General features: G+C 43.1%; 1 protein-coding gene across 6 annotated transcripts in view; it reads left to right on the top strand.

The window, feature by feature from the left end:
- The window catches only part of Tnrc6a (trinucleotide repeat containing adaptor 6A), a 166,173-nt gene extending 143,581 nt beyond the window's left edge, over positions 1-22,592 (top strand). For 4 of the 6 annotated variants that reach the window (XM_050143132.1, XM_050143133.1, XM_050143136.1 and 1 more), the window contains 17 exons: positions 368-543; positions 1,687-1,719; positions 3,117-3,197; positions 3,713-3,764; positions 9,027-9,169; positions 9,925-10,062; positions 10,727-10,855; positions 11,349-11,426; positions 11,638-11,845; positions 14,112-14,243; positions 14,854-15,012; positions 15,475-15,615; positions 16,884-16,991; positions 18,136-18,357; positions 19,426-19,496; positions 20,001-20,140; positions 20,549-22,592. In XM_050143132.1, coding sequence (XP_049999089.1) covers positions 368-543; positions 1,687-1,719; positions 3,117-3,197; positions 3,713-3,764; positions 9,027-9,169; positions 9,925-10,062; positions 10,727-10,855; positions 11,349-11,426; positions 11,638-11,845; positions 14,112-14,243; positions 14,854-15,012; positions 15,475-15,615; positions 16,884-16,991; positions 18,136-18,357; positions 19,426-19,496; positions 20,001-20,140; positions 20,549-20,924 — 2,387 coding nt within the window. In that variant the 3' untranslated portion in view covers positions 20,925-22,592. Of the gene's footprint in view, positions 1-367; positions 544-1,686; positions 1,720-3,116; positions 3,198-3,712; positions 3,765-9,026; positions 9,170-9,617; positions 9,765-9,924; positions 10,063-10,726; positions 10,856-11,348; positions 11,427-11,637; positions 11,846-14,111; positions 14,244-14,853; positions 15,013-15,474; positions 15,616-16,883; positions 16,992-18,135; positions 18,358-19,425; positions 19,497-20,000; positions 20,141-20,548 lie in introns of all 6 variants that reach the window. The other 2 variants (XM_050143138.1, XM_050143135.1) reach the window with 2 other exon arrangements.
- Positions 22,593-25,401: the final 2,809 nt, after the last annotated feature.

The following is a 25,401-nucleotide window of genomic DNA, read 5'->3' as shown; positions in this document are numbered from 1 at the left end:
GTCTGTGAGTTTGAGGCCAGCCTGGTCTACAGAGCAAGTTCCAGGACAGGTTCCAAAGCTACACAGAGAACCCTGTCTCAAAAACCGAAAAGGGGGAAAAAAAGAAAGAAAGAAAGAAAGAAAGAAAGAAAGAAAGAAAGAAAGAAAGAAAGAAACCCTCTGATTTATGAAAACATGGGAAATTTCATTTGATGTTTTTTTCTAGTGAACTTTCAATGCAAAATAAACATATGTTTTCTATTGCATATATTTGAGAAGGTGTGTTGTGTTTAGCTTCAATGTCTCTGCACTGTGATATATGTTTGCCCTCTTGGAAGAATTGTTTCATTAAAGTCTGTCTTTGTACCACAATAAATCTACAATTCAGGGCCCAAATCTATGCAAGATGGCTGGTGTGGTGATGATATGCCATTACCTGGAAGTCGCCCCACTGGCTGGGAAGAGGAGGAAGATGTAGAGATTGGGATGTGGAACAGTAACTCATCTCAAGAGCTTAACTCATCTTTAAATTGGCCACCATATACCAAGAAAATGTCATCAAAGGTAAACATTTCAAGACCTTTGCTCTTGAAACTTTAAATCTGAAAGGTAGTTTACTCACAGAAAATTAATCTATTCTGCCCATTTATGGCAGTCAGTACAGTCCAGGCAACCCCCAACTTAGGTATAGCCTCTTGAATGGGCAGCTACCTAGAAAAACATAAGACCACAGGAACTTCCTTTCTCCCCACTGCTACAGCTTGGGATTTCTCTCCTCCTCAACTCCACCAGTACTGCTTGGGGCAACCCCAGCCCCAGCCCCAGCCCCAGGTGGTCCAGCAGTGGTGAGGATGAAGAGAAGGGCAAATCTCCATGTTGACTCTCCATCTCACTGCCAGTTCATCTCCATCTTCATTTTACCTCCTCACTCAGAGTCCCAATTTTCCCGTTACCCAAAATCACCATTCTCTTTATTCACTGATCATCATTGTCCCTTCCTCATCCCTAAGGTCCTGTGATGAAAATCCCTAGGAAGAGCCCCTGTTCCAGATTGTGTTCCCATACCTGACTTTACATGAGAAATGGATTGTATTTGTTCAACACATAGTCTTCTATATTCCAAGGTCTTCTGAAGTTTTGGAAATTGCACCAGTTTGCCAAATATGTCTAATGTAGAACCAGGTTTAGGAACTATTGTGTCCTGGGGAGTAGTATTGGGGGTTGGGGGCTGGAGGCAGAGTCTCCTGGGACATCTTTCAAAATAGGTACCCAGTCTCACAAGTGACTCTGAAATGTCCTCATCACCCTTTTTGAGAATGATTGTCTTTGAGGACCTTGATAAGTCATATATTTAGTGTATACCTGGCCTAGCTCAAGGCCAAGGTTATTCCCTTTTAATCCTGGGATTCAAAGTCTAGGACCTGCCATTTTCATTTTATAATTTTTTTCATTTGGCTGGATTTGCCTATTGATGCCTGGCCATGTAGCTTATGATGTGCTTTTACATGTTTTACATAAATCATTGATTCTCATAACCTTCTGAGATAGGACACTGAGGAGGAAGTTGAGACTGGAAAAGGTGGTGACTTGCCCAAAGTTGCATAACTAGTAAGTGACAAAGCAAGGACTTAAGTTTAGGTCTTGAGATTCAAAACCTTGTTCTTCCCACTGGACCATGCTGTTTTGTGACTTTGTCTTTCCTTACAGGGTCTGAGTGGCAAAAAAAGGAGAAGGGAAAGGGTGTGTAGCCTTTTTACTCTTTCTCCTTTGTCTCTACTAGTAAAATCTTTAGACAGCAACTGCAAACTCTTATTTAGCTTCTGCTGTGTGCCAGGTACTGTGCTTGGTGCTGGGGTTCCCATACACTGAAGAGCGGCCCCTTCAGGGGATCCTAGTCTCTGGCGGGGCATCAGGCGAGCTTCATGGGCTATCGAGCTCCACACAAATGTGTGCTGGGATGTGAAAGGTGCCTGGGGGGGCCTGATAGAACTGAAAAGTCAGTGTCTAAAAAGAAGTGACAAAGCTGGCTCTGTAGTTAGATGAAGGAAAGAGAAAGTGTTATCATTCCAAATACTTGAGCTTCATTATTTACTAAGAATGGAGCCAGTGAAATTTAGTAGAAAGCAACTTCTGTGGCTTTTTAAAAACTTAGAGAGAGCTGTCTAACATTAGTGTGTAAGACCAGCTGGAGTAGAGGAAGGACCATAGGTAGGGATCTCAGGAGGCTACTACAGCATCCCAGGTGGCAAGGAGAAACAGGTAGAAATGCATTTAATAATGGAAGGGGCAGAGATTGACAATTGTTCAGACCATGGGAGGCAGTGGAAGGGGGAACAGGAACCAGAGATACCTTCAGAATCTTTGGAGAGGGTTAGGTGCTTGCTTTAGAGCTCTGCCTTTGTGGGGAGTTAAGAAGCTGTGCTCTGTTTCACAGTCAGAAGGAACAGGTAGTAGCATTGGGAAAGAGACATTCATACCCAGAAGGTCCTTTGGTCATCACATCAATGTGAGGCCTAGGTCTCTGGCTTCCTGACTGCTGCCATAATATGGCCCTTTGGTTCTCTATGTAATTATCTATACTGTGTAGCCCACCAAAGCAGCTCAGATGCTGCTCAGGATATTGTGTTCTTAGCAACACAAATTGAAAATTTTAAAGACATTATGATATATAAATACTTAGCAAGTACTTGGCGGGGGTCTTTGGTTTTTCAGCAGAGTGCTCATATTATGATTAAGTTGCGGATTAAATTGTTAGGACTAATTTGAGAATTCTAAAAGTCCAAATAATGATATATGTCAGAGAGCACGGTCCATTTTAAAGTCTTCCATTACACAGAGGCCCGTTTTTCTCTTCACGGGTCAGTAAGGCCCTTTGCTTTTGTCTTTTCCTTCTGACTGCTGCCTTTAGAGATTTCTCTATACATTACAGCTATACCAGAGGACTGGAGCAAAGGAAGTTGAAAATCAAATGAGTTTATTTATTTAATTGCTAACAACTCTGGTAAGAGTTGATTGAAGGAGAAAATATTGGCTAAAAATGAGAGTTGGGAATTGTCTTGAAGTTTGATTAGTCCATCAGTATGTCCAGATAATTAGAGATGGCCATGGCATCTTCTCTACTCTTTTATTTTACAAAGGGAATGATGAAAGGTGGAAACAAACAAGAAGACGCATGGATAAATCCATTTGTTAAACAGTTTTCAAATATCAGTTTTTCGGTAAGTATGTTTTCTTAGCCTCAACCTCTTTAGTGGTGGTTCATAATTTATCCCAGTTTTTTTTTTATTTTATTCACAATTATTCCTCATTGTTAAGTCTTTAAAATATGAGCAGAGTTAAGAGTAAAATTAGCCAGTCCTTAATTCTTAAATTTTATAATTTTCTGCACATTAAAAATACACTAAACCATAATAAGTAAATAAAAACATAGGACTGGAGGGGCAGTTCCACGTTGAAGAGCGCTTGCTGCTCTCCAGAGGACCAGAGGTCTGTTCCTACCTTTTACTTGGGGGCGGTTAACAGCTACTTCCACTCTAGCTCCAGGGCATCTGAAACTATTTTGGCTTCTGCAGGCGATTCCAGACGTGTGCCAAGCATACATAGATGCAGACAAATTTAAAAAGAAAAAAAATATATGATCTGCTTGTAGTTCAGATGATGAAACACAGGGAAGTTCTTCACTCCTTGTTTTCTTTGGTAAAGTCTGCTAACACATTGCTTTTTCCAACTTCAGAGAGACTCACCAGAAGAAAATGTACAGAGCAATAAGATGGATCTTTCTGGAGGTGAGAGAAAATTAAATTATTCTGAGTTGGTGTTTATCACTGACAAGCCTAGCTGAGTTATGATCTTGCAGAAAGTACCCTCACCCAGTGCAGGAGAGTAGCCCTGGCTGCTCACCACAGACTTGTTGTTGCTGTACTGTGTGAGCACCCGTGAGTAAAGTAGGTTTCGCTGTTCCTTTAAGGGACACATCACTGCACTCAGGTAGTGCTAGTGTCTGTCAGGCTCTGCTGTCCCAGAGTCCCATCAAGAGTAGGGTTATTTAGGTGAAAGGTTTAGTCATCTGGATCAGAGGACGGTGCATAAAAAGACTTAGATAAATGACAGATACATCCTAAACCATAGTCAGAAATGCCAGCCAGGCCATGACTGAGACAATCAATCTAAACGTGGTGGTTTTAGGAAGGGAGGGTGGGTAGTTGGTGCAACCTGACTGGGGGAAGGTACTACATAACTAGATCAGGCTAAATCAAGAGTTAGGGTGTTTTTACTTCATTCTGAAAGTAGGGGGTTAAAAAGGTTTGTTGTTGGGCTGGAGAGATGGCTCAGTGGTTAAGAGCATTGCCTGCTTTTCCAAAGGTCCTGAGTTCAATTCCCGGCAACCACATGGTGGCTCACAACCACCTGTAATGAGATCTGGTGCCCTCTTCTGGTGTGCCGGCATACACACAGACAGAATATTGTATACATAATAAATATTTATAAAAAAAAGTTAAGATTAAAAAAGATGTTTGTTGTTGTTTTGGGGTTTTTTTTTTGCAAATGTGTATTATTATAGTATTTTCATAAATATCTATGATGTCCTGTTGCTTCTGCTCCCCCCCCCACTGGTCCTTTCCCCAAAAAGTCCCTCTCTGCTTCCCCCCCACACACACACACACTAAGAAAGACAATGGAATGCCTAGATTAATTCAGTGGAGACTAGGATTAGGCTTAAGAGAAGTTGATAATTATTATAAACAGTTGGCTCTGGGAGGCGTAGGAGCTTTTGTGATTTCCACTTTGCCCTTACAGCTTACTAAATGGTAGTATAATCAGAGTGGAAGAAAGACAGGGGCGTGGGGGGTGGCAATAAATGGAGAAGGAAAGATGAGCATAAATTACAAATTATCAACTGACAAGGAGTTAGAGTAGCAATGGATTTGCCTGTTAAAAAAAAAAAAAAAGGCAAAGAGACTGAGATGGTGCCCAGAAGAGCACCCATACCTTATATAGAGCTCTTGGCTTTGTGCTAGCCAGTTGTGTTGTTGTGGTTACCACCCCAGTGTGATTTCATGACCCTCCCTCAAAGGAAGGGAAGGACCACTCTCAAGAAAATGTTAAGCTAGAAGCACTGCACTGCACTGCTGTGCAGAGCCAAGTGGCAGCTGGCAGCTTCTGCTGAGGTGAGCCCTGGGGGCCTGGGCTGCAGAAAGTGAAAGCATACTAGAACTGGGGGCCAGCCCTTTCTTGTAGTGTCTTTCCTGCACTCTTCACTTGCTTTGCTGCCAGCCAGCAAAGAGAATAATCATATAAAGGGCATAGTACATTTCCCCCTTGCAGTGAGAACGAACCCAAAATACTGATTATAGGAGGTGGGTACTGAGAGGACACCTCCCCTTCCATAGACATTCTGCTGTGCGTGCTTGAACTTGAGCACAGTGGTGAGACGACTCCATTGTCATCCCATACTCATCGTCCAACAGCTTGCTTTCTTGTGAGAAAGGCAGGCTGCGCAATCCCCCAGAGCCATGTGCCACTGAGGAAATGACCCTCAAACCAGTTTCTTCCTAAATACTACATTAGAGTTAACTTTCAGTAACTTTTGAATAAAGCATAATGGGAAAGAGAAAGGAAATGATTAGCCCATACAAATGTTCACACATTTCACAACTAATTGAAAACATGAGACACACTGCAGGTGGTTTCAAGTGGGACGAGAAGCATTTCAAATGTTGAGATTTTGGACTTGAGAATATTTCTACAGCTGAACATCTGTAATCCAAAACCTATACTTTGGGCAACATTCAAGGTGGGGCTGCTAAGCCTGTGCCTCATTTTTATGTGGTTGCTCATAGCTCATCCTTTACTTTGGTGGTTCCTTCTTACATTTCTTACCCCTTCCTTACCCGTTCTTAGCTGGGTTAACTAGTGGGCTCATTCAAACCTATCTCCCAGTGGTTTCCATCCTCAAAAGTGCTGCCTGCTTTTACTGTTGTAAGTATTCATGACCCTTTAGTAAGCAGAGCAATTCTTAGTAAGTAAGAAGCAATTCATAGACTCCCTTGGTTCCAGAATATCTCGACTGCCTTCACTCAGTGTCAGAACACTGTTGTCCACTCCATAATTCAAAGCTGTTTGCTCCAGCCCATAGACTGTTATACCTGCCTGCTTGCTTATATCATTTGGGGGACAGACTCTCCAGGTGCCTGGCTTTCTTGTACATTTCATTGGAACCAGATTTGTCTTGTTGGAAGCTTTGTCCAGGACCAAGATCTAAAGAGCAGAAGCAGGAGTTCTGGAAGTGGCGTGGGTATCACTGAAAGACCCACTACCTCAGACCTGTGGTTTCTGGCATATTGAGGCCCACTGACCATGTCCTGGGGAACAGAATTTATACTCAGAGGATGTTGCCTCCCAACTGGCATTATCACTGAAATCTTCAATAAGCTTTTCTACCCAGTTGGCTAACAACTTTCAGGTGATGCCCTGTGTGGTAATAACAGGTAACTCCACATCCTGAGCCTGCACCACACTTCTTTTGCTGTGAAGGAACTGATGGCCTGACACAGTACTGTGAGGTTCCAAGACAGTGAAGAAGGCATTCTCTGAGACTGGATAGCAGAAGCTTTGAAGACAAGAACAGCTCATATGCAGAAACTGTGTCTATCCCCATGAAGGCAAATCTGCCACCACCATGGCTTGCCGAAAGGCAGAAAAATGATGATGTAGTTGTGGAACTTGCTGAGTAATACTACAGATAACATAGGTAGCACACCAAATACTGTTTCAGTGCTGTTTAGAGGTATGTGAAGAGCTGACCACAGTGTTTGTCAACCAATGAGGCATGAAGAAGCTAGCAGTGCTCTGGACCCCTGGGTCATGCTTTTCTCTCCTCACTGACCTAGAAGCATCGTCTGGCAAAGCCCCAGTGCTGACTGGCAAAGAAACGGATAAATAGAACTAGATGTGTTTTTATAGAGTAGTCAAACAAAGTGAATTTGGAATGAAAGGACATATCAGCAGCTGGCCATTACTAACAGTTCTCTAACAAACAGGTTTGATAGGTGTCTTCCTTGAGTGAGAGTAGGTACTGGTGTCTCTCGTTTGCGGGGGAGAATTGAAGAGAGGGGTATTACTTGGGATTATTGATGATCGGGATGGTTTTTCAGGTACCAAAAGGTAGACTATTAAGATACTTGGTGTATCTTAAGAAATTAATGGGGCTGGAGAGATGGCTCAGAGGTTAAGAACACTGACTGCTTTTCCAGAAGTCCTGAGTCCAATTCCCAGCAACCACATGGTGGCTCACAGCCATCTATAATGAGATCTGGTGCCCTCTTCTGGCATGCAAGCATACATGAAAGGAATGTTGTATACATAATAAATAAATCGTTAAAAAAAAAAGAAAGAAATTAATGGCATTTTAAAAGGTGTTCTGTTTAAAGAAATTATTCCTTTTAAAGACTTTTTTACTTGCTTGGAATAAGGGTGTTTTGATGCTGATAGACATCTCAACATTTGCAAAGAATCACTGGGTGAGATTCTAGGTTTGAGGAACCTGTGTAGAACTAAGAGATGAAATCTTTGTGAAGAGATGAGGTAGATCTGCTAAGTTAGCATTCAGAATACAGGCTTTTGTATTTGGAGGGTCACTTGAATGGGGACAGTGACATTGAAACCCCAGTAGTGAGTGAATGTTAGAGACACGTTCAAGTGCTCTCCACAGTGAGTACTGAGTAAACCCAGGTGTATATCCAAGGAAAAAGGTGATGCGTACTTGTGGAGAGGAAAAGAAAAGCCAGCCTTGCAAGTGGAATGATTAGAATAAACCACTGTTGAGTTCTCTGGGGTTTGTTGACTTAGGTAGGTAAATTAGAGGTTGGCAGTGTCCAGCAAAGATAAGGTCAGTCGGTCTTATGGCAGAGCAATCAGAACAAGGGTAATAGGCAGAGAATATCTTGGGTTTCTTTTTTGTTTTGAAAGAGTCTTAACTATTATAGCTCTGGCTGTACTGGAACTCACTCTGTAGGCCAGACTGGCCTTGAACTCAGAGATCCGTCCACCTGCCTCTGTCTCCAGAATGCTGGAATTAAAGGTGTGCACCACCATGCCTAATCAGACAATATCTGATATCTTATAGAAGTGAAGACATTGCCCTTTCTGGTCTCTCGCTTCCCCGGCTGCTTACTAGGGGCAATATATCAAGTTACAAACATATAATTAGTAAGACTGAAACATTTAAGTCCCATTTGACACATAATAAGTATTCACTAGATGGTGGTTTATCAAAGTGGGAGGGATATTTGTTATTGTTATCTTGTTACTTGCTAATGGAAATTATTTTTTTTTATAAAAGCAAGCAGATTCAGGGTGGGAAAATGCTCAGTTGGTTAAGTTTTTGCTTCACAAACATGAGGACTTGTTGTTCGTTCCTCAGAACCCACAAAAGATACCAGGCATGCTGGCATGCACTTGTATTCCCACAACTGGAGAGGCAGGCACAGGAGGATTCCTGGAGCTGCCTAGCTAGCCACTTTATCCTAACTGGTGAGGCCAAAGAAAGACCACATACTTATACATAAAATACTAAATGGATAAGAGATGATGTAAGATTTCTTAGGTTGCTTAAGAAGTCTGTAAAATGAGATTGTTAACTGCTTTCTGCTTACCAGTCCCTTGTCAAGTTAGTTGGTTCATAAGATAGTACTCTGTGTTTGAAATAAGTTATGTGTAACATACAGAATTTATGCAATAGAAATGTAGTTTGTTTTGTTTTTTGAGACAGGGTTTCGCTGTAGTTCTAGAGCCTGTCCTGGAACTAGCTCTTGTAGACCAGGCTGGCCTCGAACTCACAGAGATCCGCCTACTACCTCTGCCTCCCGAGTGCTGGGATTAAAGGCGTGTGCCACCACCACCTGGCCTAGAAATGTAGTTTTTAACGTGTTTATTGAAGCAGAAATTGTTTCATTTTGGAAATTGAGCATTTTGCTTTCTACGTAAATTTTTGTAAATGAAACAAATTGATTCTCTTCCTGCTGATAATAGTTTATTGCATTTGTTAGGAATGTTACAAGACAAGCGAATGGAGATAGATAAACATAGCCTAAATATTGGTGATTACAATCGAACGGTCGGGAAAGGTCCTGGCTCTCGGCCTCAGATTTCCAAAGAGTCTTCCATGGAGCGCAATCCTTATTTTGATAAGGTACAATTTTTCTTCCTTCCTTCCTTCCTCCCTTCCTTTCTTCCTTTTTCTTTATTTCTTTCCTTCTTTCCCTCTTTCCTTTTTAAAATTTCCGAGACTAATCAGCCATACCTTTAATAGCATAATATTTTAGGAAAAAAATGTATGTAATATAAAATAAATATAAGCAAGTGCCTTTCCTATTAATGGGTTTTTGGTTTGTTGTTTCATTTATATATATCGGTTTAGCATAGAGGTTATGTGTATATTTTCTTCTTAATCCCATGAAATATGTGTTTGGCTCTTTTTATGTGCTCTAGAATTAACACTAATTTGATCTCTTCTGTTTTCTGCCTGTTTCCTGTTGGTGCTGGAATGTCATGTGACTTCTCCTCTGTTCCTGCAATGATTTCTCCCTTCTACTTGTTTGCTTGGCTGGTGTTACACATCTTTCTGTCTGTCCAATCAGGATGGCATTGTAGCAGATGAATCCCAAAACATGCAGTTTATGTCCAGTCAAAGCATGAAGCTTCCCCCTTCAAATAGTGCACTACCTAACCAGGCCCTTGGCTCCATAGCAGGGCTGGGTACGCAAAACTTGAATTCTGTTAGACAGGTAAGTCCAGATGTGCATTGTAGGCTTTCTCTTGAATGATCTGTCTTAGTAGTAATGTCTCTCTTGTATATGTAGTTGCTGTGTTTAAACAGTAGTATCATATAGTAATGAGTGTCTTTCCCTGAAGAATCACTTTGCTATTCTGTTGGTTGTTTTCTAGAATGGCAATCCCAGTATGTTTGGTGTTGGAAACACAGCAGCACAACCCCGGGGCATGCAGCAGCCTCCAGCACAACCTCTCAGTTCATCTCAGCCTAATCTCCGTGCTCAAGTGCCTCCTCCATTACTCTCCCCTCAGGTAAACAAGCTCCTGTTCTCTTCTCCTCTTTTCTGGGGAAGAACCTTGAATAAGTTTGTGTTTGGAGGCTGAAGTGATGGCTGCTCTTCTAGAGGACCCATTTTGATTCCTACCCACATGGCAGCTCCCAGCTGTCTGTAACACTATTCCTGGGGAGTCTGATGTCGTCTTATGGCCTCTTTGAGCATCATGCATGCATATGATTCACTGAATACATGCACGCAAAACATTTATACAAATGAATTAAAATTTATGTTTGAGATGACCAGTGGACATCATAATAATTGCTGACATCTTGGGATACTGCAAGAAACAACATTTGGCTGTTGTTACAAAAGTGTGAGAAAAGGATTAAAGAATGGTTATTTAAATCTAAAATGTACCCTATTTTCTTTTTCTCTTTTTTTTTCCTGTAAAACCTCTTTAGGAGGGCAACAGCAAAGTCAAATAGGATGGTTAGGATTTATCTTCGTCATTTTGACCTACTCTAAAAGAGTGCGTGTGGAATTGTTTCTTAGCTAAGAAAAATACACTGAGTGACTGTCACATCTCATAAAGGAGCTCACTACTTTTAACTGCCTAATTGATAATTAAATTGCACAGAATGCTTAGCTAGTCTGAGATATTGCAGCCACATTACTAACTTAACCATTGTGATCTCAAGGTTCCAGTTTCATTGCTGAAGTATGCACCAAACAACGGTGGCCTGAACCCGCTCTTTGGCCCTCAACAGGTAGCCATGCTGAACCAGCTATCCCAACTAAACCAGCTTTCTCAGATCTCCCAGTTACAGGTAAGTATTTATTATCTGCTTGGTATGCAGCGGGGGTTCTGCAGCAGGCAGTGCATTAAACAGAGGCGTTGCGTCCATAGCCTGCATAGAGCTGACAGCCTGTCAGAAAAGATGAAGAGTGAGCCTGCGTGGAAGGAAGTTCAAGATGTTATTCAGGGGAGATCCAGCAAGGGAATATAGAAAGGGAAGCATGATTAGGAAAAAAAAAAAAAAAAGCCTGTTAAAGTAAAGCTGGGGGGTGTTTCATTGGTCGAGGTTAACATGCAAAGCCCTTGGTTCTATCCATAGCATTGCAAAAGATAGATTGAACCAAAGACAGGGTTTTTGCAGAATTTCTGGAAACTAGATTGATATTCCAAGGAAGAGGTTTTTACTATGTGAGGCAGGACTTAGGTATGTAGTATAGTCCTATAGGTTCACTGACCATAGTCATCCTTAAACATTCTAATCTGCAACAGCTCAACAGTGAGAACCCTTTTCCATCTTCTTTCAGCGATTGTTAGCGCAGCAGCAGAGGGTGCAGAATCAGAGAAGCGTGCCTTCTGCTAACCGACAGCAGCAAGACCAGCAGGTAGAAAAGCCCTCTCCACTGGTTAATGAAAGAATTTTATTAAAATTTAATGAAGTGTGCATTTTTAGTCTGCGGTTTGTCCAGAAGTTATAGTAACTATCGAACTTTGATTGGTGTCCTTCCTCCTGGAAGGAGGTGAGTTCAGAAATAAAGAGTGTGTACTTGTGAAGATTCACGCTCACAATTTTCCTGCCTATTTTGCTGTTTGAAGGGTCGACCTCTTAGTGTACAGCAGCAGATGATGCAACAGTCTCGTCAACTTGATCCAAGCCTGCTGGTGAAGCAGCAGACTCCGCCTTCTCAGCAGCCGCTCCATCAGCCAGCCATGAAGTCCTTCCTTGACAATGTCATGCCCCACACTACACCCGAGCTGCAGAAAGGGCCATCGCCAGTAAATGCTTTCAGCAACTTTCCTATAGGTGAGCTCCTGTTTGGCCACTACCCAGGTTACCTCCACTGCCTTTGCAGCGCTATTCTTCAGCACAGCGCTGGCCTTAGAGATGCTACTTATTGGGGAGTAACTTATACGATCTCCTAGATTAAGCTCATCTTCATGCTTCGGGGATGGAGTCTATGTGTTCACAAAAACCACAGTATTTTAGAAAGTTGTTCTAATGAGAAAAGGATAGATTAGAGGACACATTTGTTTCAGATTCAGACTGGGATGTGCAGGGACAGAAAGTCTGACGACAGCGTTACTAGGAAGAGAAATGATAAGCAGGTGCTGCTTATGGGAGGTACTGGGAATAAGCCCATTAGGTTTGTACTGAATTAAGAAAATAGGTATGAGGAAGACTTGCCTCTTGTTTTCTCCTAGATCACCAGTCTTTTATTCACTGAGGAAATTCAAGGCTTGCATGTTTTCTCTTCCCCGGGTTCCTATGTTTGGATTCTTGGTTAAGCATAGCTCATTAATTTTTTTTTTCTAATCCCTCTCCTGCCTGAACAGTAGTTTCATGTAAATGAGCCATGTTGTTGTTACCCCAGCTCTTCTGAAGACCTTAATTCTCATCACATATTCTGGGCTGTACACAGCAGCTGGAGTCTGTGTTGTTCCTGCTGGTATTTCTCTCTGAATGGGAGGTTTCTAATTTGGTTCTTCTGATGTTACGTAATAGACTCTGTGCTAGGGCAAGAGTCCTTGGGATTGTTAGCAAAAACAGTCCCCATGTCAGTTACCACTGCTAAATACTTTAGAAGGTGCTGAAGGTGAAGGGAAGTGGTTCCACTTGACAGATACAGAACTGTGGAGAGCAAGTTGCAATGTTTCATCTCCAGGTGGCCTTTCCATTCTGCTTCACCTACATAGATACTACACTATAGCCTATGAGCAAAATTTGGCCACTGTCCAGTTTCACAAGGTTTTATTGGAATAGAACTATGTTACTTCTTTAACATAATGTCTGTGGCTGCTTTTGCATAGTAACATAGGGAAGGCTATGTAGCCCATATATTCTCCAAGGTACCTTTTGAAACTTTATGCAGAGTATTTGAAAATTCTTGGTCTAATTGATGAGTCTAAGAGCAAAAGTTTGTTTTCCACAAAAAATGGAATGTAGTGTTGAGCGGCGGGCTGCGTTCCCGCCCAGCTACTGCATGGCTAGCTTTATACCCGAAATAACAACACACAAATTGTATTATTTTAAACACTGCTTGGCCCATTATTTCTAACCTCTTACTGGCTAACTCTCATATCTTGATTAACCCATTTCTAATAATCTGTGTAGCACCACGAGGTGGTGGCTTACTGGGAGAGATTCAGCATGTCTGACCTGGCGGCTGGATCCATGGCATCTAACTTACTTCCCTTGTTCTCAGCATTCTGTTCTGTCTACTCCACCCACCTGTGTTCTGATTTATCAGGCCAAGCAGTTTCTTTATTAATTAACCAATGAAAGCAACAGATAGACAGATGACCCTCCTCCATCAGTGGAACTGGGAATAATTTAAAAGAATTTATACTACAGTCCTAATACCGTTTTTTAAAACCATTGAATTTCAAACTTGAAAATAAGAACTACTTGGGACAGTGTTTAGACTTTTGTTTCATGACAAACATTTGAAGTGATTCTAGTGCTTGTAGTACCTATATCACACTTTCAAAAATGCTGGCTTTCTATCAGTTTTCTGACTATAGTTTATAAAGCAGAATTATCTGTCCTTAGACCAAGAGATTATCTGAGGAGATCATGCTCTATCAGCAAAGACTCAAATAAATTGTGCCTAACAGATATGGGAGTCTTTCTCTCAGGTGCCATTGTTGGAGTTAGGATAAATAGCATCTTTTGGCTAGTCAGCCATCTGTAAAGTAATGAACTTGAAATCAAGAACTGACAGTTGAGAGTGATCATACATTATACATGACAGTCTGGGAAAATAGAGTACAATTACAAACTGTATATAGTCCTCTTAAAACTTTTTTCTCCTATTCTGTGAAGTTTTTAAATGATAAAGCTTGTATGGATGAATAGTTTTACACATGTACAGCCCTTGTGATTTGAAAGCACAGTACTATGTAATATTAGAGGACCTACTGAGCCACACGCCTGTAATTGGACTGCATATGTGTGTTTGCTGAAGGACATTAGGCAGCATTGAAAACAGTTCCTGTATATAATTTTTAGAAAGTAGAAATTTGTGGAAGTAAAATGTCCTGTTTTATAATTTTTAAATTTTATTTTAAAGGCTTGAACTCAAACTTGAATGTAAATATGGATATGAACAGTATTAAAGAACCACAGTCAAGACTAAGGAAGTGGACTACAGTGGACAGCATTTCTGTGAACACATCTTTGGATCAAAACTCCAGCAAACATGGTATCAATTATAGTCTTCGACTTCTCTTGGGGGAAAAAAAAATGTGGGGTGGGTATGGAGGTAAGATTGCTTAGTGGTTGAGTGTGTTTGTCACCAGGTCGTACAACCCGAGTTCAGATCTAGAACCACATGATAGGAAGAGAGCCAACTCTGACCCATTTGTCCTCTGAACTTCACATATACGCTATACACAGAAACACATACGTATAAAATAAACTAAATAAATAATAAACCCGGGTAATACAAAATTTTGACCTTTATCTCTTTTGTGTTTATGTATTCCAGCACAAAGTTAGTAGAGATAGAGACCTAGCACTTGGGAGAAAGATTTTGTCTTCATCAGTATGAAGTATAAGCAGAGAGACACAGAGAAAGGAAAGAACAGGAAATATCCTGGAGCCACTATGGTTTTCCACCCCCTCTTCATGTGGTGTGGTGTGCTGTCTGTCACGGAGCACTGAGTGCTTCTTTTTTCTTGCATCTTTATATAATAAACTGGGACGTTTGGTGCTTACATCCCTAATGAGAAGCTTTACTCCATTTGCAAAACTAAGAAGTGACTATGCCAGTGTAGCTTGCTTACATTTCATCATTATGATTTTCTTTGTAGGTGCTATTTCAAGTGGTTTTAGGCTGGAAGAATCTCCATTTGTTCCCTATGACTTTATGAATAGCAGTACTTCACCAGCCAGTCCTCCAGGTTCAATAGGAGATGGCTGGCCACGTGCCAAATCGCCTAATGGCTCTAGCAGTGTTAACTGGCCACCAGGTAAGATGCTCGTAGTGCCTCTGTGATGTCTGCTTTCACCAGTGGTTTGATCTGGTTTTATGATCAGAAGTGCAGCCCTGACACAGTGAAAGGACAAACATTGTCTGCATGCTCCGGTTCCTCTGCTTCAAGTAGTGATCATGGCATGGTTCACTGACCTGTGTGGAAGTCTCAGAGAGTCCCCTAGTCGGTGGTTGCTCTCTGGCTCTGTCAGAGGATTCACTTGACACTGAGGCTCACTGGAAGTGCATCTCTGGCCTGCCTGAGTTTCTGCAAAGCTATAAAGATAGAAATTTAGAGAAATTATTTCATTTGTATAAATAAGCAAGTTTATATAGGGGTATATATAATCCTGTTACCAGCCTGGCCTTTTAGGAGGCATTGTTACATAGGTTTTAGGAATGATTGGATATTTAGTTTGTATTTTAAAGCCATGCACTAAATTTGAATTTCCGTTTGCAGAATTTCGCCCTGGTGAACCATGGAAAGGTTATCCAAACATTGACCCTGAAACTGACCCTTACGTCACTCCTGGCAGTGTCATAAACAGTCTTTCGATTAATACTGTGCGGGAAGTTGATCACCTCAGGGACAGGAACAGTGGTACGTAGGGCCTGTGCAACAGCATGGGATAAGAACGTCTCGAGGTGGCTGGTGGGAGCAGGATTCCTCATTCCTCACATCCATGGGAACTGGGACATAGAAAAGCAATTAACTTCGGCCACTTTTAAGATGCTGAGGATTTGTGGCTTGAGTAAGTGAACACCAAGGACATGCAAACATTTACTTTCTGATAACGTTGTCAGCGACTCCCAGATGGACAGTTCACTTATAGTCAACAGTGTTGACATGCTTTCCTCGGGAGAAACAGCCTGGGCTCTCAAGGCTTCAAACACTGAAACTCATGTATTTTCTAAAGGGCTGTCAGGTGAAATTACCCTGTAACTATCGTGGGGCTGTTTTCTACCTTAGGCATATGTGAATATTTTGTCTGTTATTTTGCACTAGAAGAAAAATTAATGAAATGAGTTAGTGAAACACTAAAATAACTGAAAATTTATTATGTATAATTTACAAAGGAAATTCAAAAGTGTCAACTGTTTATACTAATATGAACTTATTAAAATAGCAAGTGTTTGTCACATCATAGTGCTAATTGAAGAGTCCTATCATCCTGAAATGGCAGAATCTACCCAATAGTTGTGTTAGAGTTAGTGAGAGCCAAGACAGCAGAAGATAGTGATGCACAAGGCCAGGCTAACGGGAGTTAGAAAAGAGTTGTTTGCTTATAGAAACTGCTTCTTTGAGGGTAGAATGTTCTGAAAGTTGAAAGGAAAGATGAAATTTGATATTAAAGGAAGAACCACCACTAAAAGTTTAGAGCTGAAGGGCCCATGTATCTAAATGATGTGTAGAATAGACTCTATGGGAGGCTAGTCGGGACTGTCTTAGTGACCAGGTGACAGTCAAATCTAGAGCTAAACTAGAGGAAAAGACTACAGAGCCCAGATATGGAGAAGGCAGAAGCCCTGATCTTGGGTAGTGTGTGACAGGGTACTTGGGTGGCCTGACTTGCCAGTAGAAAGTTGTCATTCAGAGTCTCAGTCTAGGAGCAGCAAGAACACCCTCTTCAGTGCCCAGTGCTTGAAGGAGAGCCTGCGTCTCCTAGTCGTTGCTCTATTCTTGGGGAGCAAGAAGGAAATGCCTATTTTGAGCCAGGGCAGAAACAATCAGCAGGAAGGAAGCTGCTGTCTTGGTTCCCATCTTTAATCTTTAGTCTTGTTGGCGTCTTGTCTTGAGGCATGCTGTGACCCTGCAACTTCTCAAACACTATGCCCTGCTCTGGGAGCTAATTGGACTCTCTTCTGCAGGGTCATCCTCATCCTTGAACACCACGCTGCCTTCAACTAGTGCCTGGTCATCCATTCGTGCCTCCAACTACAATGTTCCCCTCAGCAGTACAGCACAAAGCACTTCAGGTGGGCCCTCTCAGGAACAGCCTGGTGGTTACTTTTCCTCTTGTCTTCTTGGGTAGCTGGGGAATATTTGTGATCCTAGGGAAGTGTTGCAAGCATTGTTTCTCCCCTTTTAAACTTGAAGTTCAGCGGTCGTGTAAAACAGTTCACCTCTACCACACAGCTCTGTCATCTAAGCCTCCTCAGTACAGTTTAATCCCGAGCGTACTGAAAGCCATCTGCATTCGTTTATTTAATTCTCAATCCTTCGCAGACTAATGGTTGTACAAAATGCAGGAAACAGGAATTTGTAGGCACTGCCAGAATGAGTGTGCCCTGGAGAACTAGGCCCCTGCAGGGAGGTAGGTGGCTGTAGTCCTGGGTTTTCACTATGAATCTGCTGTTGCTCGGGTAAACTGTGATATGGCCAGACTTCCTTCAACCACACTTGGGGGAGCCATGACCTAATGGCCATGCACTTTGTAATAACTCAGGTCTGAATCTCAACAGCTGTTGAAGGGTTTCCCCTCCCTCCTCTCCCCAGCCTTTCAGTGTTGTTTATGGCACTGTTATCTCTCAGCTCCGTCACTGCGCACCCACAGCTCTAGCTCTGCTCTGAGCCAGCAAGAATAGGTCGCATCCTGGTTGTTTTTAAGCTAGAAAGGGCCTACATTTGCACCCTAGCTGGACAGATCATTTGCCTTTCTGAGGACACTGAGAAAGAGCCTTGCAGCCAGTGAGCATTTCCCACACCACTTTCCTGGATCGGGTGACTGCTGTAGCTCTTCTCCCAGGAGTAGATGATGAGCTAAAAATGTTATCTGCTGACCTTGCATCTCCTGAGTAGCCCGGTTGGCCTGGGAGGCTGCAGATGTGAACTCTCAGTCGTCTCTTGTGATCTCAGAGAGCAGCTCTATGCTTGCATAGTCTCTAGACAGTAGCAGATGAAGATCCTGAGGAAGGAATTGCTGTTTGGGGGCTGTTTTTCTCCTTTAGGCCTTTAGTTGCGTTTAGGATTTTTTGATAGTTTCCGTTTGTTTGACACACTTTCCTTGGGATAGTGGATATTATTGTATAAATTCTCTCTTTTTCTAACATTATCCCACCTTCTTCAGTTTTTTTTTTTTTTTTTTTAATTTTCTTTTTTCCTCCTTTCTCCTTTGAATAGCCAGAAATAGTGATTCCAAATTGACGTGGTCTCCTGGTTCAGTTACAAACACCTCTCTGGCTCATGAGCTGTGGAAAGTCCCTTTGCCACCTAAAAACATCACTGCTCCGTCCCGCCCACCTCCGGGGCTGACTGGTCAGAAGCCACCCTTGTCTACGTGGGATAATTCCCCCCTTCGTGTAGGTGGAGGATGGGGAAATTCTGATGCCAGATATACCCCAGGTAGGACATAGCTGCTATGGTGGTTGATGACGAGCTGATTGCCGACTGATGGCAGTGCCAACCCTGTCAGCTGGGAGGCCGCACCCTGGGAAAGTGGGATGAGCTTGAATAGGCTTTGTAGTTCATTGCCACGTTTTACAATTTTCTTGAGGAGTCTTGACTAGTTTCCTTCAGAATGTTTACCCAAACTTGTATGGTGATACATGCCTGCAATCTTAGCACAAGGGGAGTAAGGGCAGGAACATTAAGTATAAGGAAGTTGGTATCATTTGTTCATGAGACCCTGTCTAAATAAATAAGAACGCTTACCCGATGTCAGTGGTAATGTGATGGTCGGTGGTAATGAGGTGGGGAAGTGCCTTTTTTCAGCGTCTGTTGGTTTCCTGCTCATGGCAGGCTTGCAGAGGCTGTATGGAGGACAGCCCAACTGAGCCTTGGAGAGTGGGCTTGTTTGTGTAGTAGTTTGGCCTATCCCAAGAATGACCATGCAGTTTGCTGTTTAAGCAGATATTTGAGAGTGGAAGGGGGTGTTCTTGATCTTTAAACTCAAGCACACATAGGTCAGATTCTCCCAGGAGAACTACAGTGATGTGATTGTGAAATACCTGTAGGTAGTCACGGGTGGTTCTTGATTGTGTTGAAAAGTTCTTCTGCTAGAGTGAAGGTGATTGCCATGGGGCTACGTAGGAAGACTAGATGGGGTACCCACATGGTAACCCAGACAAAATCAAAGACCGAACAGTTCAGTCCCCCTAAAGCTTCCCATCTTAGGGTACATGCAGGGATACTTCCCTGAGGCCTGCCTCTAGGAGCAAATTTGGTAGAAACGATGCCAGAGAGGTAGAAAAGCATTGTGGCTTATCTGCCTCACAGAGAGAGCCACCTGCAGTAGTGATCAATGCCCGATCCAGACTAGAGTGAGCTGACATCCCACGCCTGTTTGTTACACTAAGGGGTAGGCAAAGGAGATGGGAGCCCTGATGACTGGAACTAACTGTCATTTGCTTGGGCTGTGTCTGTCCTAAATAGTCACAGTGGTAGAGTGCTGACTTCCTTTCTCTTTGTTAGGTTCCAGCTGGGGTGAGAGCAGCTCAGGGAGAATAACGAATTGGCTTGTTTTGAAAAACCTCACACCTCAGGTAAGGAGGCACCGATCTAATATATGCAGTGGACGCGGGAGCATGGGAACACTCTGCTGTTCCAGGACAGGGCCTGTCAGTGGTCATCAAGGCTGGGCCGAGCATGATACTCAGTTGCCTTGGGTCTGATCCACTGGTTTTCATGCTGTTATGTTTAGACGAGCCACAAAAATGCAGGTGCCTCCATCTCACCCAATGCTGACTGAGTAGTGCTGGCCTGGTGGCCTGGGCTTTGCAGGTGTGTTTGTGGGATTGTGCTGCACCTCCAAAAACCTTGGCTTGCCCTTCTGTATCTGAGTATTTTCTTAGCCCCTGGGCTACCCGCCCACCCACTCCCCTATAGGGCCTTCAGGTCCTGTTCTGGAGCAGGAGCATGGTGGCTTGTCACATAGCTCTAGGCCCAGTGGACATAAGAAAGGGTTGCTGAACCTGGCATTAGAAGGACTGGGGCACCTCCTGAAGGCTCTTTCAAAGAAGCTCCTAACCTCAGCCTGCTCTGTCTAGATTGATGGCTCAACTCTGCGCACCCTGTGCATGCAGCATGGTCCACTGATTACATTCCATCTGAACCTTCAACATGGAAATGCTCTGGTCCGTTACAGTTCAAAAGAAGAGGTAGTGAAGGCACAAAAGTCTCTGCACATGTAAGTTGCCCTAGTCTCCTATTAGGGAAGGTCTGGGGGAACTGTGAGTAGAAACCCAGCCCTGGATCCCTGTATAGACCTGGTCAGCATGAGCCTGGAGAGACTGAGGTGGAGGGATCACTTGAACCCAGGAGTTGGAGGCCAATGCAGGAAATACAACAAGACCCTAGATAAAAAATGGAAATAAAATCTCAAGGAAGTGGAGAACTGCTTGTGTTGCCTGCAGTAGACAAATCATGGGGTCTAGACACCCCATGATTCTTTCTGGGATACACACTGTGGGTGTGGGGCAGGCCAGGCTCCTTCTGCTCCTTCTTGATTTTTTCCCTCAGAGCAAGTCCCACTGCTAGTTAAGCTTGTGAAGCCATGCAGTCAGAAGGTCTTCTCATCTTGTGCCCTCTCCTCTAGGTGTGTGCTGGGGAACACTACTATTCTCGCTGAGTTTGCCAGTGAAGAGGAGATCAGTCGCTTCTTTGCACAAAGTCAGTCTCTGACCCCTTCTCCTGGCTGGCAGTCTCTCGGGTCCAGCCAGAGCCGGCTGGGCTCCCTCGACTGTTCCCACTCATTCTCCAGCCGGACCGATCTCAATCACTGGAATGGTGCTGGGCTGTCGGGAACTAACTGTGGAGACCTTCACGGCACTTCCCTCTGGGGGACCCCACATTATTCCACAAGCCTGTGGGGTCCCCCAAGCAGCAGCGACCCCCGGGGAATTAGCAGCCCATCCCCCATTAATGCTTTTCTTTCTGTTGACCACCTGGGTGGGGGTGGAGAGTCCATGTAACCGCATAGGTGTAGACGCAAACTGTGACCTCAAGAAGAGAAGGAGCACTAAGTTGGGCTCGCCGCCTGCAGCCAGGGCCACCTGTGGGAACAGCTATTTTCTGCACATTTTCCACTTTGTTTTCCCCAGAACATATCAGTTTGAATACTTGAATCATGCAGGCCAATATTATAATGTGAAAGGGTATCTATCTATTTACACTCCCAAATAGCGCCATACAGCTAACCGTGTGGAATTGAGCTCACTTGTGGATTCATCATGTTTAGCCTTCAGATTCCTTCTTTCATTTCCACCCCCACCCCCACCTTTTATTTTTATTTGTTTTGTTTTGGGGTTTGTTTTTTTTGTTTTGTTTTGTTTTTTTGTTTTTGGGTTTTTTTTGCAAACATTTTTGGGCTGATGTATGAGCTTTTACCTTTGCACTGAGTGATGTTCTCTCCGTCTAATCGGCAATGTGGGGGGGGCAGCTGTTCCAGTGTAAATGTTTACTCAAGGATGTTCTTAAAGGCGAGCGCTCTCTACTCTGCCTCATGTTGCCTACCTTATTGTGGTATCGTGGAGTTTAGAAGATCAAGTTAAGATACTGACGTAGGATTCTTAAAGTATTGCACCAGTTTTTTCATGTCGTAAAACTAAAGAATTTTCGCTCTACAGTTTGAGAAACTGTGGCCACCGCTGTGACCTGCAGCCCGCCTGCTGCCCAGGACGGGCCCTGCACTTTGAACAGGCTTTCCATGTTGTTTTGAAGGTTCCCACGGTGAACCTTCTTGTTTACAGATTTTTTGTTTGTTTTTTGAGAAAAAAAAATGTTTACTCTTCCATCATTTAAAAAAAATTTAAAAGACAAAAAAAAAAAGAGGAGGGTGGTTTAAAAGACGCTTTCTATCTCTGGGAAAAAGAGCAGCATTTGGCCATGTTCTTCTGTTTTCTATCCCTATCCTAAATCAAAGAGCATGGTTCTCAGGAAACCAGTTCCCCGTCAAAAAATCTTGTAGTTTCTTATAGGAAAAAAGAAAACCCTGACTTTTAGCACTGATATTACGTATTGCTCTGTTCAAGAATTTTCTCTGCCAAAAAAAAGAAAAAAAGAAAAAAAAAGAAAAAGAAAAAAAACCGCTTTGAGCTGGAGTTGCCGTCTGCTTTCAGATGCTGTCCTTTATTAGTGAGTGATGATGGTTTGCTGATAATCGCTAGGTGACTTTTTGTAACCCCATCAGTGGCTCTCCTGTCCCTGCTCTCTTGTGACCGTGTTCATGTTTAATTGTTGTACCTTAAAGCCGAGATCAGTAACTATGCATACTGTAACCAAGACATTGGGCTTACAGAGTTGTTTGTTGTATAAAAAAAAATTTTAAATGTTGTTGCAAACTAACGAGTTACAGACCATTTTAAAATTTCTTTCCTCCCCAGCTCCTGTTTTTTTGCCCACAAATGGTATTATAATGCTTGCTTAGTCAAAGAAGAGAGACTAAACAAGGGTAAACTTTTAACAGTACAGAATATGCCATCATTTCATTGCCTTGATTCTAACTGTTTGTGTCCTAAGATGCAAAAGAGGTCAGTGGCTTTTAACTGTTTACAAATAGGATGTGATTGTAGATGTACAGTTTGGTTGTGTTGAATTATGAGATCTTCAGATAATAAACCATGACTTTTTTGGCTGCTCAACATTAATTGTCTCTTTTTTGTGAATTTATTTGTAGGCTTTTTATAATGAAAGTTACAAAGTCGCTGCACATGAGGCTCTTCTCATAGAGCAGCAGATTAAAAATCTAAGCAAATATTTGAACATTTTACCTGAACTTCTCCACAATCACCCTGAGATAATGTGAGAACAGTGGAAGCTGTAGCTTGCTCCCTCCTCCCCCGAGCATCTTTGGGATCTTGTTGCTCTTCTGTGGCTTCACCTTCCCCACCATCTGTGCCCATCTCAAGCCTCAGCGGGACCATTCGGAACATGAAGCTTAGTGACTTGACAGCATCCTAGTGTTAACCTCTCATACCTCTCACACAGTGGGGATGCCTCTGCCGTGCCCCTTGCTCCCTGCTGCAGGAGCCCAGGGCAGAACTGTGTCTGTATTCCAGTGTATGACTTCAAATCCCGCTCCAGCTTGCCAGCTGTACGCTATTGTCGGACACCGTAGCCTAAGCAGATGTTCAGTGATTCATTCGGTGTGTATTGACTTCCATGCTGGTTTTTCCAAAACCAAAGGTAGCTTTGAAAAACCATGTGTGGAGATGTTCAGAACATTAAGCCGAGTGACCTTTTGGGGCTTTGAGTAGTATATAACTGACTTCATAACTTCGTTAATTGTATTGTTAAAAGTGTTTGGGAGTTTTTTGCGCTTGTTATGTGGAAATAAAGTGTTTGGTTTTAAAAAAAAATTCAGTGGTTTTGATATTTACCTCATTTTTTTTTTTTACATCATTCTTAATAACTTCTCTATTCTCTTGTCATTCTTGAGTCATTCTGAATCCCTCCCCGTTACCAGTACCTCATTCTTGGCCATCGCTTCCCACTGACCCGGCTGACAGACTTCAAGTTCCTTGTGGCCTTTGGGAGTCAGCTTGGTGGAATGTGCTCCCATCCATCCAGCTGTGCTCTTAGCTCTGCCTGCCCTGAGCCGCCCTGCAGGCTGTATCCCAACGTGGCAGCCCTTCCTAAGACAAGGCTGTTTTCCCTCTGATTGTTGGCCCCCAGCAAAGCAGTCCCCTTCCACCGCTGCTTGCTACAGAACCAAAATTCATTGCTGATCATTGTGCAGATACAAGATCAGACCCCCAAGCATTCACTGAGCTCGCCTGTAACCTTCCCTGTCATATGTCATAGTGCTTGTTGACATTGGGAGGCAGCAATCGGGATGAGACCTTGGCAGGTCAGAGCACCTGTAAGCCTGGGGTCTGAAGATGGGGCTGTGCCTCTGATGACCGAGCAAGACTGGTGGCATTCAGCTGCCCACCCTCTACAAAGTTCCCCTTTGTCCTTGCTGATTGCTAGGTTTGTGACGCTACAAGGGTGTTTCTTAGAGCTAGAATCCTCCAAACAAACCTGAGAAACCCTGACCCCAACATGACTAGGGTTTGGGCCCCAGTGGGACCCTGGGTAGCATTTAGAAGGTTCAGCGGGAGGGAGAGTCGCTGTGTGTGTAAGACACTGTATACACATGCTCTTCCTCAGCCTTGAAGCAGCTCTGGAGAGCCATGCTTCTCAGAATGTACCACTTGCCAGCTCCACCGACTTCTTAAGCTTTTATTTACTTACTGTGTGCGTGTGGCACACACACCCAGGTTTTCACACAGATGCCAGAGGAAGTCGTTGGATGTGTTCCTCCATCACTCTGCACCTCATCCTCTCAGGCACGTCTCTCCTTCATGGGCACTAGGCAGCCAGCCTCAAGTCCTTGTGGGAGCACAGCATGCACTTTCCCCACCCCAGCCTCAGTTAAGCTTTAATTTTAGGTCCAGCTGCATACAGATGTTGTATTCTGCTGCTGTTTTCATCTGAAAAATGCTACTGTAAGTAGGTACTTGCCTTGCTGTCTTTCAAAAAGCCCCCTAGGACACGGGACAAGGGTGCTGCCTCACTTTAAGAAGTTGACTGTTGGCTCACACCTTTAACCCCATTTGGGAGGCAGAGACGGGTAGATTTCTGTGAGTGAGAATAGCCAGGACTACACAGAGAAACCCTCTCAAAGGAAAAAAAAAAATGAAAAAAAAACCTGACAGGCAAGGTTGCTAAGTGACTGTTCAGGAGCTGACAGCCTTGAGCTTGCAGCCCTGCCCAAGCCGGAAGCATTGTTCTGGCTAGTGGAGCTGATCCGCGCACAGGAAAGCCGTGTGAAGGGGCACTGAAGGAGTACTTGACTTACAGCCCTACCCAGATGGCCCTGGATGGAGCAGTCTGTAGCCAGGCATGCAGTGTGGGGACCTCTGGGTTGTTTCCCCAAGTCATTCAGGTTTTTGATTTGCTTTGGATTTTTTTAAACATACTATATGTATGGGTGTTTTGCCTGTTTGTGTATTTTATTTGTGCACCATGTGCACACATGTCTGGTGCTTGTGGACGCTCCCTGGAACTGGAGTTAAACATGGTGTGAGATACTGTGTGGGTGCTGGGGATTGAACCCAAGTCCTCTGCAGGAACAGCCAGTGCTCTTAACTGTTGAGCCATGGCTCCAATCCCAGTTGCCTAGATTTTAATGAGTTTGATTGTAAAAAACGATGTCTTTGCAAAGGAAAGCTGGTGATACCTGACATAGAAGATCCAGAAAAAAAAAAAAAAAAAAAAAAAAAAAAAAAAAAAAAAAAAAAAAAAAAAAAAAAAAAANAAAAACAAAAAAAAAAAAAAAAAAAAAAAAAAAAAAAAAAAAAAAAAAAAAAAAAAAAAAAAAAAAAAAAAAAAAAAAAAACTACACTACCACCTTTTAAGGGTTGGCCTCCAAGTAGGTACCTAGATGGCATGCCACAGCACAGCAGC

This window comes from Alexandromys fortis, unplaced genomic scaffold (genome assembly GCF_014885135.2).
Source record: "Alexandromys fortis isolate MF-2015 unplaced genomic scaffold, M_Fortis_MF-2015_v1.1 scaffold_45, whole genome shotgun sequence".
NCBI classification, from domain to species: Eukaryota; Metazoa; Chordata; class Mammalia; order Rodentia; family Cricetidae; genus Alexandromys; species Alexandromys fortis.
The sequence above is the reverse complement of the archived record's forward strand: the minus strand, read 5'-3'. Positions and strand labels throughout refer to the sequence as shown.